Here is a 12,382-nt window from a genome sequence, read left to right on the forward strand (position 1 = left end):
CAAAAGGCTTTCGCCTTATTCTCCCATCAGGTCCCACCTCCCAACTCTCAGGGCCTTCCTTGCTACTATCAAGCCTGATGCCTGTCAGGAGACGTGTGTATCCATACACATGGTATGTCCCTATGAATTTCCTTCTTTGGGTCTCTACCTCCGCATTTGTAGACAGGGGCCATACAAGGTCTGCACCCCTCACAGGGTTGTGATATTGATGAAAACAGATGAAGGATGCATGCACAACTGTTATGGCCTCTGAAAGGACCTGTTTCTACTCTTGCTCTCCGCAGTCCATTTCCCACACAGCAGCCAAAGTAATCTTTTAAAATCATAAATCAGGGACTTCCCTGGAGGTCCAGTGGTTAGGGCTCCACGCTTCCAGTGCAGGGAGCACAGGTTCGATCCCTGGTCGGGGAACTAAGATCCCGCAAGCCACTGCGTGGCCAAAAAAAAAAAAAAAAAATCGTAAATCAGATAGTAAACCTACCTTGCTTAAAGCCCTAAAACGGCTTTGTATTACACTTAAAATAGAGAGCAAGCCCCACAAGGGCCCTGCACCTGGCTAGCTCTCTGATCTCATCCTTCTAGCCCACCCTGCTCCCACCACCCTGGCCTCTTTTTTCTCCCTTTAAGATATCAGGCTCTATAACTGGTAGCTTAATGTATGAACGAAAAGTCTCTCCACCTTCCTCTCCCCCCGGGTGCCCCCTCTCCGTGTTCCCATTGCAGCTCGACTTGCCACAGGGTCTTCATCAAGTCACTCAAGTCTTAGTTTCAATATCACTGGTCTTCCCTGGACCCCTATCGAAAGCAGCTCCTTCTTGACCATCCCCTAATCACAATCGACCCCATCATCACTTTATATTGTCCTCACAGCTCTTATCACCCTTCGAAATTAGTTTTATTTACTTGCCTACTGTCTGTCTCGCTCACTAGACTGTAACCTCCACGAGTCTGTAACGTTCTCTATGTATCTCCCAGGGCATGAAATAACGCCGGGCACACAAGAGGCGCTCCGAAAATATTTACTGAATGAGTACATTCGCTACTCCTCTAAAGACCAAACAAGTTCCACCCAACCCCCAGAATATATTGATACTCCATTTGGCCGGTCCTGGCCGGGTAAAGTCCGCTCAGCCCCGAGGTCCGGGTCCCGTCGGCGCGGCCCTCACCGTCTGAGACCATAGCTGCCCGTGTCTCTCAGCGAACAGCCACTTGCAGTCAAGCGGGCCTCCGGGCTACGGCGCACCCCGACTTCCGGCCCCTCCGAGTGACGTAAGAGAGGGCTGGGCTCCGGCCGCACGCCGTAGCCACAGCCCCGCCCCCCAAGGCGCCGGAAGTGGAGTGCAGAGCCGTGCCGTACGCTGTTGGTCCCTGTGATTCGGAGCTCGCGCGGTCGCTGGACCCATCCAAGTGGCGCGAGCGGGTCTGGGCCCCTCGGGCTCCGCGGTCCAGAGGGCACCATGGACGACAAGGGTAAAGTGGGACGCGACGTGCCTGCTGGGCCTAAAGCGGAGCCGCGCAGGGATCCCTCCACCTCGCACGCCCAGACTGGGCTCCGGGAGAGGTCACTTTGCAAGCTCAGGCTGTTTGGCTGGATGTGGTTCCTCTAGTCACAACTAAAACCACTGGCTGCTCCTGTATCCAGGGAATGGGTCCTGGGGGTATCCCCGGACACCCCCTCTCCCCACGCTTTCCAGTGCCGTCCAAAAAAGTGAGACTTCGGACGCATGTGCAGGTCTTCGCAGTCTTGATTTCCTCATATGTGAAGTATGAGTTAGACTCCCTGCCCTGTTGGATCTAGTACTAGAATTAAAAGAAAGGCGTATTTGATTTGCCCGTCTAGTGTGGTTATCAAGGTGTTTTATTAAGTGAAGAGCAAGGGCAAACTAATGCGTATACAGTACCTTTCATGTAAAAAACATAAGAGCAGGGTGGACCTCTGCATCACATGCATGTACATATGTATGTAGGTGAATACGCTTGACTTGGCATAGACTGGAGGGTGCAGGAGAAATCGGTAAGGAGGTTGGCTCTGGGATTCTTTCCGGACTTGGGATCTAGGATAAGGGGGAGAATGACCTTTCACTACCTTTCGATGGGGCTTACATTTTATGCCATTGTACATGCCTAGCTTTTGCAAAATGAGAGAGAAAGAGTTTGCAAGTAGTAAAGTGATGTCATCTCTATTCCCATCAACATTTATGGTGCCCCTGAAGCCAAACACCCTGCAAAGAAACTATTTTTTAAATTAGTTTGCTTTTTAAAGTCAACAGTCATTGATAAGCTCTCTGGTCGTCTGTCCTGCTAGATGAATTTGATGAATCACTTTTTTCTCCCTTCCCAGAGTTAATTGAATACTTTAAGTCTCAGATGAAAGAAGATCCTGACATGGCCTCAGCAGTAGCTGCCATCCGGACTTTGCTGGAGTACTTGAGGAGAGATAAAGGTAAAGAGGGTCATCCTCCATCACTCCAGGTGTTACAGCTCATAACTGTTAGAAGTGTAGAAGGTGAGAGACGGATGTGTGCCTACATGAGGTAATGCAGCCCCAAGCTCAGCTCCTCCCTCTTTTTCTGTCCTTTTAATGTGAAGAGCCCTCAAGTTATTGAATGGGTCTCCTTTCAATGAAATATACTTTGAATCAAGAATGACCATATTGGCCTTTCTCACCTTCTGAGATGCCCCACGCTCTGTCTGTGGAGTGTGTTTCTCTCTAAATAAATCCACTTCTTATCTATCACTTTGTCTCTCACTGAATTCTTCCTGTGATGAGACATCAAGAACCTGAACTTCGTTAAGTCCTGAAACCAGGTGTGTGATCTCAGTTGGAAGACCGTGCGTTTTGGCCGGGTTCAAGTCCCAATCTGAGGTGCACCGTTTCACTTTGAGAGTAGCAGCTGAAATTGGGAGGATGCTGTGGTTCTGCTCACTACAATAGCAGGTGAGTGCAGGGAGGCAACCAGATGGACTGAAGGGGCTAGACCAGCATAGATCCTGCATTTTCTCAAAACTGACCTGCCAGGGCTTCTTCCTGCCAGGGTCCCCACTGAATAGTGGGGAGTGGAATCAAAATTGCAGAAGGTTGGGATAATGAAAAGAAAAGGAAAAGAAAGAAAGAGAAAGTCCAGAAAAGATTTGGGGAGGAGAACAGAACCAAGAAATCTCAGAAAGCAAGGTACTGTATTTTTTAACACTACATAAAACAATGGAAGAGGGAGCTCTGTGGGGTTAGAAAAGACAACTGAACAAAGTCTTTTTCTAAAAGTTCAGGAAAACTCATTTCACTTAAAAATGAAATGACTGTGTCCAAACCCCATAAAAGTTACTGTAAGGAAGACAGAATGAGAATAACATCCCTGCAGACAATGAAATCACACCAAAACGTAAAGAAAGGAATAAATAAAACCCCAAAAAAAGAACGACAACCAGAAAAAAAAAACCGTAACACGCTATTTCACAATGAGCTAAAATTTTTTAAAATGGTACAGGACATGAGACATAATATAAATCAGATTTAGAAAAACAGAAATGTAGTGATAGAATTCAAGAAAGAATTAGAAATAAAAGAAAAAAAATATTAAAAAAAAAAGAATGACCATATTATACCAGGTTAACTTTGAAGCTTAAATTATAGCAACAGTTGAGCTTTACAAGGATTTATTGAGCTTCTGTCTTGTGACAGTTTCTTTGCAGTTGCTGTAGAGAATGTTCCAGTATAAGTTCTGGTTTTAATGTCATCATTGTGATTACTACTAATTCAGACATCCTAAATGTAAGCATCTGGGTATAAACAAAATAATAACAATAAAAATAATAAAGCGTTCTTTAATCTAAAGGGCTGGCCTAGAGGTGCATGTCTCTAAAACAACCTCCAGCATCTTCCCATTGCACTTACAATAGCATCCAAACACCTGGGACTTCCCTGGTGGTCCCGTGGCTAAGACTCTGCACTCCCAATGCAGGGGGCACGGGTTGGATCCCTGGTCAGGGAACTAGGTCCCACAAGCTGCAACTAAGAGTTCATATGCCACAACTAAAGACCCGGGGCAGACAAATAAATAAGTATTAAAAAAAAAATCCAAACACCTAAGCCTTACCTAGCCCACCCCGCAGACCCCTTCTGTCACTGCTACTTAATTTCCTTCTGTGCTGTCCCTCACTGAACTGTGCTTCACTCTGGCCTCCCTTGGTTTCTCATACCAAGTTTATTCCCTTCTTGGGACCTTTGCATTTATAGTCTGCATCTGAGACTTTTCCCACTGGATCTTTACTCGGCTGGGTCCTTTCTTACTCAGGTCTCTGCTTAGGCCTGCACTCCAAGAGACCACCCCTGTTAACTCTGTCTAAAGGAGCTCCACCTTTCTCATCATTCTGCTTTTGTCTGTCCTCATGTCAATCTGTAATTAACTTGTTGATTTCTTTGTGTGCTTGTTTACCGTCTGCCTCTCCCACCAGAAAGGGAGCTCCGTCAGAGCCGGGACCCTGTCTGTCATGTTCACTGATGTATCTCTAGCATCTAGAATAGTGCCTGGCATACAGCCTGCACCCAGTAAACACTGGTTGAATGAGTGAGTGAATCACAGACCCATCAAGGGTCAAAAATGAACGTCACATGCCTCATGTGATCATTCCAGGCGAGACACTCCAGGGCCTGAGAGCGAATCTCACCAGTGCCATAGAAACCCTGTGCGGCGTGGACTCTTCAGTGGCTGTGTCCTCGGGCGGGGAGCTCTTCCTGCGCTTCATCAGCCTTACCTCCCTGGAATACTCTGTAAGCCCCTGCCCTCCCTCGGTTACCTCTGTGTTTCTCTGTTTGGCCACAGATATTCCCAGCTTTATCCGGATCCTCCCCTTCCCCTCAGTTTGCTCTGTTCTTCCTAGGATTACTCCAAATGTAAAAAGATCATGATCGAGCGGGGGGAGATTTTTCTCAGGAGAACATCACTGTCGAGAAATAAAATTGCAGATCTGTGCCATACTTTCATCAAAGATGGGGCGGTGAGTAGATCTGGATCCTGTGTGGTGATTGGGAGCAAGGACTTTGGAGTTAGACTCCCAGGGTAAAATCCTGCCCATGCCACTTACTTGCTATGTAACCTTGGACAAGTTACTTAACCTCTCTGCGCTGCAGTTTTCTCATCTGTTAAGTAAGGGTAATAATAGCACCTACCTCATAGGGGTGTCGTGAGGATGAATGAGATGGTGTGTGTAAGGACTCTGTGCTACGCCCAGCACATCGTAAGCACTGTCTAAATGTAGACATTATTATCATAGGTGGTGGTCATTTTAAACAGGCAGAGAAAAACCCTCGGACAGCATGGATGATTCTTGATTTGATAAGGTGTCTTACTAAAAAAAGTATTTTTTACTACAGGATATGTACTAAATTAATCTGAATTAAATTAACACGGCTCTTGTCACTGGGTCATACTGACTGTCTTCCTGCTGAATGTTAGCACTGGATTGAGATTTTTCATCTTCATTCCAAACGCTCTTACAGAGATACCGCCCAATGTCGATAAGCTGAGTGAGGAAAGATGGGAGCTGCACATCAAGTCAGTCTCCCAGCAAAGGGGTCGTAAAACTTTCATGACGTCTCTCCCGGCGGCACGCCTTCTTTCTGCCATCTGAGCCTCCATCGACCATAAAAGTATTCACTTGCATCTGGACTCTTGTCCACTGTTTTATTACCCCTTTTCCAATTTTTGAAGTCTTTTTTTTTTTTGTAGTACGTTATTAAATAAATGATGCAATAGATGCGAGTGGAACTTGTACACAAGCCAGCTGAAAACAAAGCCATTTGGGGGCCAAGCGGAGGCAAGCCTGTGACTGCCTCTCGCCGAGGCCTTCTCCTTCTGCAGACTCCCTGCAGGATTCGTTTGCTCTAGTGAAGCTGAATGTGTAATAACCGCCCGCATCAGTGCTATCTTGGCTAAATTTCCAGCAGAGCTGCTCAAATTTGAACATGCAGATGAACCACCTGGGGATCTTTTAAATGAAGCTTCTGATTCAGTCGGACAAGGGTGGGGCCTGAGAACCTGCATTTCTAACAAGCTCTTGGGCGAGGCCCAGAAAGGAGCTAGGGAGCTACGTCCCTCCACCTTGCTTACACTGTCCTCTGCACTCTGTTCCCCAGAGCAGAGGTTACATCTAAGTATCTGCAAATTGTATCCAGTCCACAGATGGGTTGTGTTTACCCCAAACAGTGTTTATAAGTTTTTAAAAATTAGTTAGCCAACATTGAAATACTGGATTTTCAGCGCCTCTAGAAAAACCAGATGATCTGACCACAGTGGGCCCACGTGACAACAGCTGGAGCTCAGCCTTTCCACTCTGCGGCCGGCCCCAGCCGGCCCCCTGCATTTCTTTATGCTACCTGCCTGGTGCCTGTATGCCGAAGTGTGCAAACCATGTCTTAGAATTAGGGAAGCCAACCCAGAGGAACCTAACAGAGCCTTCAGATATAAAGGCCTTTGTATCTGAGTGACACCACATGGAGCTGTCACTTCTGGGCTTGCTACGGGCAGAGGAGACCCATAATGTATTCCTCTGGCAGAAAACTTCTTCAGCTCGTATATGGGCTTAAACTCAGTGTACTGTCAAGGGTCTCCTTTCTGATTACAGCTGATTTGTGAGAAAGCATACGGAGAAGCTTTAGGGCACCAGGAACACGCATCAGAGGGTCACAGAGTATGGGTGATCGCCAGAAGCTTGCCCTTTTGACAGAGCTTTCTGTGCCCACAGAGAATATTAACTCACGCCTACTCCAGGGTGGTCCTGAGAGTCTTGGAAGCAGCCGTGGCGGCCAAGAAGCGTTTCAGTGTGTACATTACAGAGTCACAGCCTGACTTATCAGGGCAAGTATCTTTCCATTTGGTTATGAGCCCAGCAGTCCTTTTAAAGAGCAAACTGAGGATTAGAATCCATTGTAAGAGGAGCCAGAATAGGCCCCTGGTTTGCCAGTCAGTCAGCATTGCCTTTGACAGTGCCCATTCCTGCCCCTGGAAGAAAAATCACCGTGAATTTGAAGTAGGTCACAGTACAGGATCTAGGGGTTTTATTTAGTACTTAAGTCAGAGGAACAGCAATTGAAAGATTTTTATCAAGGAATAGATAATTCACCTCATATCTAGCCAGAACATAATAAAAGAAAAACCCTTTTTTTCTGAATTTACATATCTTTTTGTATCCCCAAGAGCGTAGTTCTCCTAAAACACAAACTTCCTTCTAAAGGACCCAAATTCTTGTTTCTTTAGTCCAAAGTCTCAGGATCTGCCCCTTAAGCCATTAATATTAACTGAGTTTCCAGCTAAAGTGATTTGTCATTGTCCAAATTAAGTGACTCACCGTACACCACTATGGGACCTTCCTGGACTTTTTTCTAATGTTCTCAAACTGTCACTTTCAGTAAGAAAATGGCCAAAGCCCTCTGCCACCTCAGTGTCCCCGTCACTGTCGTACTGGATGCTGCTGTTGGGTAAGTGCCTGGCTTTCCCCGCCACAATTACTTTTCCTCACCCACTCCCAGGGGTGGCTTGACGCAGCGCTTCCAGATGGAAGGTTTGAGTCTCATTCATAAAACTGGACTGGGCAGCGTCCCGCCTCTTAACTGACAGCTGGGCTAAACCAGCAAGCTTATTATAAGGTCTTGATAGTGTACAGACAGGGCTATAGGATGTCAGGGAGAGTGGGAGTCATTTACGTGGTGGTATCATAGTGCATTTTAAGAGCAAGGTGCAGAGGTCAGGTCAGCACATGTGATCAGTGCTCCCTCTTCATCTGAAGACACGGGCTGCCCTTGGTGGCACTCTGGGATTCTTCGTCTCACCTGTACAACTTCACTCCTAAAGCCGAGGTGACATGCTCCATGGATTGGCAGCGTGCCTCCCAAGAGAAAACAGGAGTAATAATCCCTTGGACAGGAGTAATAATCCCTTGAAAAGAAAACACGTAAGGAGATGATTAAGGAAATTAGGCATGTGTTTAAGAGTAAACATTTTAAAGAATTCTACTAATTGCTCATTTTATTTTCTTTTAAGATCGATTTATTATTTATTTATTTTTGGCTGCGTCGGGTCTCAGTTGCAGCACGTGGGATCTTTTGTTGCGGCACGCGGGCTTCTCTCTAGTTGAGGCGCACGAGCTCAGTAGTTGTGGTGCGCGGGCTTAGTTGCCCCACAACGTGTGGGATCCTAGTTCCCCGACCAGGGACCGAACCCACGTCCCCCACTTTGTAAGGTGGATTCTTTACCACTGGACCACCAGGGAAGTCTCTAATTGCTCATTTCAAAAGGTAGATTGGCCTTCACCCTACCTGCAAGATTCTTGAATTACATAACATTTTTCTCCAACTTCAGATCACATCAGGTCTTTAAATTTTGTTTGTATTAATGTAGAAAGGAAAATAGAATGTGCCACATGTAGTAAGGATAAATGCCGGGTCATGAAATCCTTGCTTCAGCTACACACGTATGCATGTACATTACTGGGTGGCAGGGTGAGTTACACGTCTCATTGTGGTGTCGTGACCAAAACAGGTCTTGGTGCCCCTGTAGCAGAACCGGTAACAGTGCCAGGGGTTGTCTCATGAGTTCAGGACTTACCTTGGTGAAAATGGAGTATTAATCTTTGCAGGCGATGATGCTACTAACAAGAGCAAAGAAAAGGGAGCATTAAAAAATTGTTTTTAACTACAAATAGAACTACCATATGACCCAGCAATCCCACTACTGGGCATATACCCTGAAAAAACCATAATTCAAAAAGAGACATGTGGCTTCCCTGGTGGCGCAGTGGTTGAGAGTCCGCCTGCCAGTGCAGGGGACATGGGTTCGGGCCCCGGTCCAGGAGGATCCAACATGCCGTGGAGCGGCTGGGCCCGTGAGCCATGGCTGCTGAGCCTGCGCGTCCGGAGCCTGTGCTCCACAACAGTGAGAGGCCTGCGTACCGCAAAAAAAAAAAAAAAAAAAGTCATGTACCAAAATGTTCATAGCAGCCCTATTTACAATAGCCCAGAGAAGGAAACAACCTAAGTGTCCATCATCGGATGAATGGATAAAGAAGATGTGGCACATATATACAATGGAATAACTCAGCCATAAAAAGAAACGAAATTGAGCTGTTTGTAATGAGGTGGATGGACCTAGAGTCTGTCATACAGAGTGAAGTAAGTCAGAAAGAGAAAGACAAATACTGTATGCTGACACATATATATGGAATTTAAGAAAAAAAATGTCATGAAGAACATAGGGGTAAGACAGGAATAAAGACACAGACCTACTAGAGAATGGACTTGAGGATATGGGGAGGGGGAAGGGTAAGCTGTGACAAAGCAAAAGAGAGGCATGGACATATATACACTACCAAACGTAAGGTAGATAGCTAGTGGGAAGCAGCCGCATAGCACAGGGAGATCAGCTCGGTGCTTTGTGACCTCCTGGAGGGGTGGGATAGGGAGGGTGGGAGGGAGACGCAAGAGGGAGGGGATATGGGAACATATGTATAACTGATTAAATTTGTTATAAAGCAGAAACTAAAAAAAGAAAAAAAATTGTTTTTAATTTCCTCAGCTACATCATGGAGAAAGTGGATCTTGTCATTGTTGGTGCTGAAGGAGTTGTTGAAAACGGAGGAATCATTAACAAGGTAGGAGCATCAGTTCTCCACAGGCCCTTGCTCAGGGCGCGGAGCTACATCACTGACCTCAGACATCCAGCTAGCACTGTATTATTAACGATTCGTTCCTCTAACCCTGCTTAGCTTCGAGACTCCACCACTGCAGCCAATGGCTTCCCAGTTCCCATGAGCCATTGCAGTGGTCAAATTTTGTTCACTGGAATTGAGTTTTTGGTTGGTTTTTCTTTTTAATGGAGCATATTTGACATCAGTATAATGTTTAAAATTTATCTGTTGCTTAACATGGAAAGATTTCATATAGTTTGTTGTATGTGGTAATATATAACATAAAAATTTGCCATTTTAATCATTTTAAGTGTACAATTCAGTGGGATTAATTACACTCACATTGTTGTGCAACCATCACCATTGTCTGTCTTCAAAACTTTTCCATCACCCCAAACTGTCACCATTAAGCAAAACTCCCCATTTTTTTCTCCCCATCCCCTCATCTTTCTCCCTCCATGATTTTTGCCTATTCTAAGTACCTTATATAAGTTGAATCATACAATATCTGTCCTTTTGAGTTTGGTTTATTTCACTTAGCATGATGTTTTCAAAGCTCATCTATATTGTAGCCTGTGTCAGTGCTTCATTCCTCTTTATGGCTGCATAATGTACCACATCTCATTTGTTTATCCATTCATCTGTTGATGGATACTTGAGTTGTTTCTATCCTTCGACTATTGTAACTAATGCTGCTCTGAACACGGGTGTACAATTACCTATTTGAGTTCCTATTTTCAATTCTTTGAGGTATATACCTAAGAGTGGAATTGCTGGGTCATATGGTATTTCTGTGTTTAGCTTTTTGAGGAACTGCCAAACTGTTTCCCACAGTAGCTACGCCATTTTACGTTCCTACCAGCAACGTACAAAGATTCCACATTTCTCCACATCCTTGCCTTGCCTAAAAAAACACTTGTTTTTTAAACTATAGCCATCCTAGTAGATGTGAAGCAGTATCCCATTGTGGTTTGTTTTTTGTTTGTTTTTTGCTGTACGTGGGCCTCTCACTGTTGTGGCCTCTCCCGTTGCGGAGCACAGGCTCCAGATGCGCAGGCTCAGTGGCCATGGCTCACGGGCCCAGCCGCTCCGCGGCACGTGGGATCTTCCCAGACCGGGGCATGAACCCATGTCCCCTGCATCGGCAGGCGAACTCCCAACCACTGCGCCACCAGGGAAGCCCCCCATTGTGGTTTTGACTTGTGTTTCTGTAATGACTAAGAATCTTGAGTATCTTTTCATGTGTCTGACCATTTGTATATCTTTGGAGAAACGTCTATTTTCTTTTTTAAAGGTCTTCTTTAATTCCAAGGCCAGAAGTACATATATTACGTTCACTCATATACTTTCTGTTGCTTCCACTTCAGATATGCTATAAGATCTCACCCTTCTCCACTTTTCTCTGACTTCCCAGATTGGAACCAACCAGATGGCCGTGTGTGCCAAAGCACAGAACAAGCCTTTTTATGTTGTTGCAGAAAGTTTCAAGTTTGTACGGCTCTTCCCACTTAACCAGCAAGATGTCCCAGATAAGTTTAAGGCAAGAGTTTTACATATTTGAAGGGGTATTTGAGTCTAAACAGAAACCTTTGAAAAAAACGCAGTGCTAAGCATGTTCCATTAAGTTATTCACTTCCCACTGCTATTTTTTCCAATACTCAGGATACAAAGATAAGTTGGTGGCTGTTTAACAGCCTAATTTGTCCCCAGAATTTAAGTCTTTGTCTCTCATTCAGTTAAGCACTAGATGCAGGCCAAGGAGGCAGGGGAAACTGGTAATAGTCGAAGTTTTGGCTCAGCTGTCTGGGCTCACTTGTCATGCCATCTCCACCGCTTACTAACCATGTGACCTTCGGCAAGTCCTTTCATTGTAAGCTCTGTGAACTTCAGTTATCTGTACAAGGGTTATGACAATTCTGAGATAATCCATGGGAAGAACTTAGCACGGTGCCTGGCACTTAGTAAGCACTCTATAAATGCCCTAAATGGTTGTCTTGAGAGGTCTGCAGGAGTTAATCCAGCACACCAGTGAGGGGACACGTGGCTTAAGTTTTTCTTTAATGATCTGCTCACCCAAGCCACACTCGTCCCCCTCGCCAGTGTGCTGCACAGCTGGCTTCCCCCCGTTTCCGGAGAGCACTTTGAGGCAGGAGCACACTAACTGCTCAGGCCAAGGCCTCTCCAGTTCAGAGCCCTGAACACGTGGAGCAGACTAACGTATGCTTCCTGTCTCCTCAGTACAAGGCGGATACTCTGAAGTCCACGCAGACTGGACAGGATCTCAAAGAGGAGCACCCGTGGGTCGACTACACCTCCCCTTCCTTAATCACACTGCTGTTTACAGACCTGGGGGTGCTGACGCCCTCAGCAGTCAGCGACGAACTCATCAAGCTCTATCTGTAACCACCGGGCCCTTTCCTGCTGGCGAACTGCTGATGCTGGGAGCAGCCTCTTGGCCCCTCAATGAGCCAGGCCAAAACTGAATTGTTTTTTTATGAAATTTTATCGACTAAGGACTTAAAATCATACGTCTTGGAGAATTTTTTATTCATTTCAGTCCCATCTAAAATATGTTCATGGTTCCCCTAAAACCCAACCTAAATTGTGCTTATGGTTTCCAGACACTTTCACTCATTTCCAGTTTCCAGAAATACAAGTTAGATTACTGGCTACTTGACTGGTGAAAGATGTGCCCCGTCCCCCT

General features: G+C 45.7%; 1 protein-coding gene across 1 annotated transcript; it reads left to right on the top strand.

The window, feature by feature from the left end:
- The first annotated feature begins 1,389 nt into the window (after positions 1–1,389).
- Positions 1,390–12,258, top strand: EIF2B1 (eukaryotic translation initiation factor 2B subunit alpha). The gene is made up of 9 exons (XM_079717515.1): positions 1,390–1,470; positions 2,342–2,443; positions 4,632–4,768; positions 4,879–4,995; positions 6,742–6,858; positions 7,410–7,474; positions 9,567–9,642; positions 11,093–11,218; positions 11,917–12,258. The coding sequence occupies exons 1-9, from the start codon at positions 1,458–1,460 to the stop codon at positions 12,079–12,081; spliced, it is 918 nt and encodes a 305-aa protein (XP_079573641.1). The 5' UTR covers positions 1,390–1,457; the 3' UTR covers positions 12,082–12,258.
- The last annotated feature ends 124 nt before the right edge of the window (positions 12,259–12,382 follow it).

The sequence above is a fragment of the Hyperoodon ampullatus genome, assembly GCF_949752795.1.
Source record: "Hyperoodon ampullatus genome assembly, chromosome: 13".
NCBI classification, from domain to species: domain Eukaryota; kingdom Metazoa; phylum Chordata; class Mammalia; order Artiodactyla; family Ziphiidae; genus Hyperoodon; species Hyperoodon ampullatus.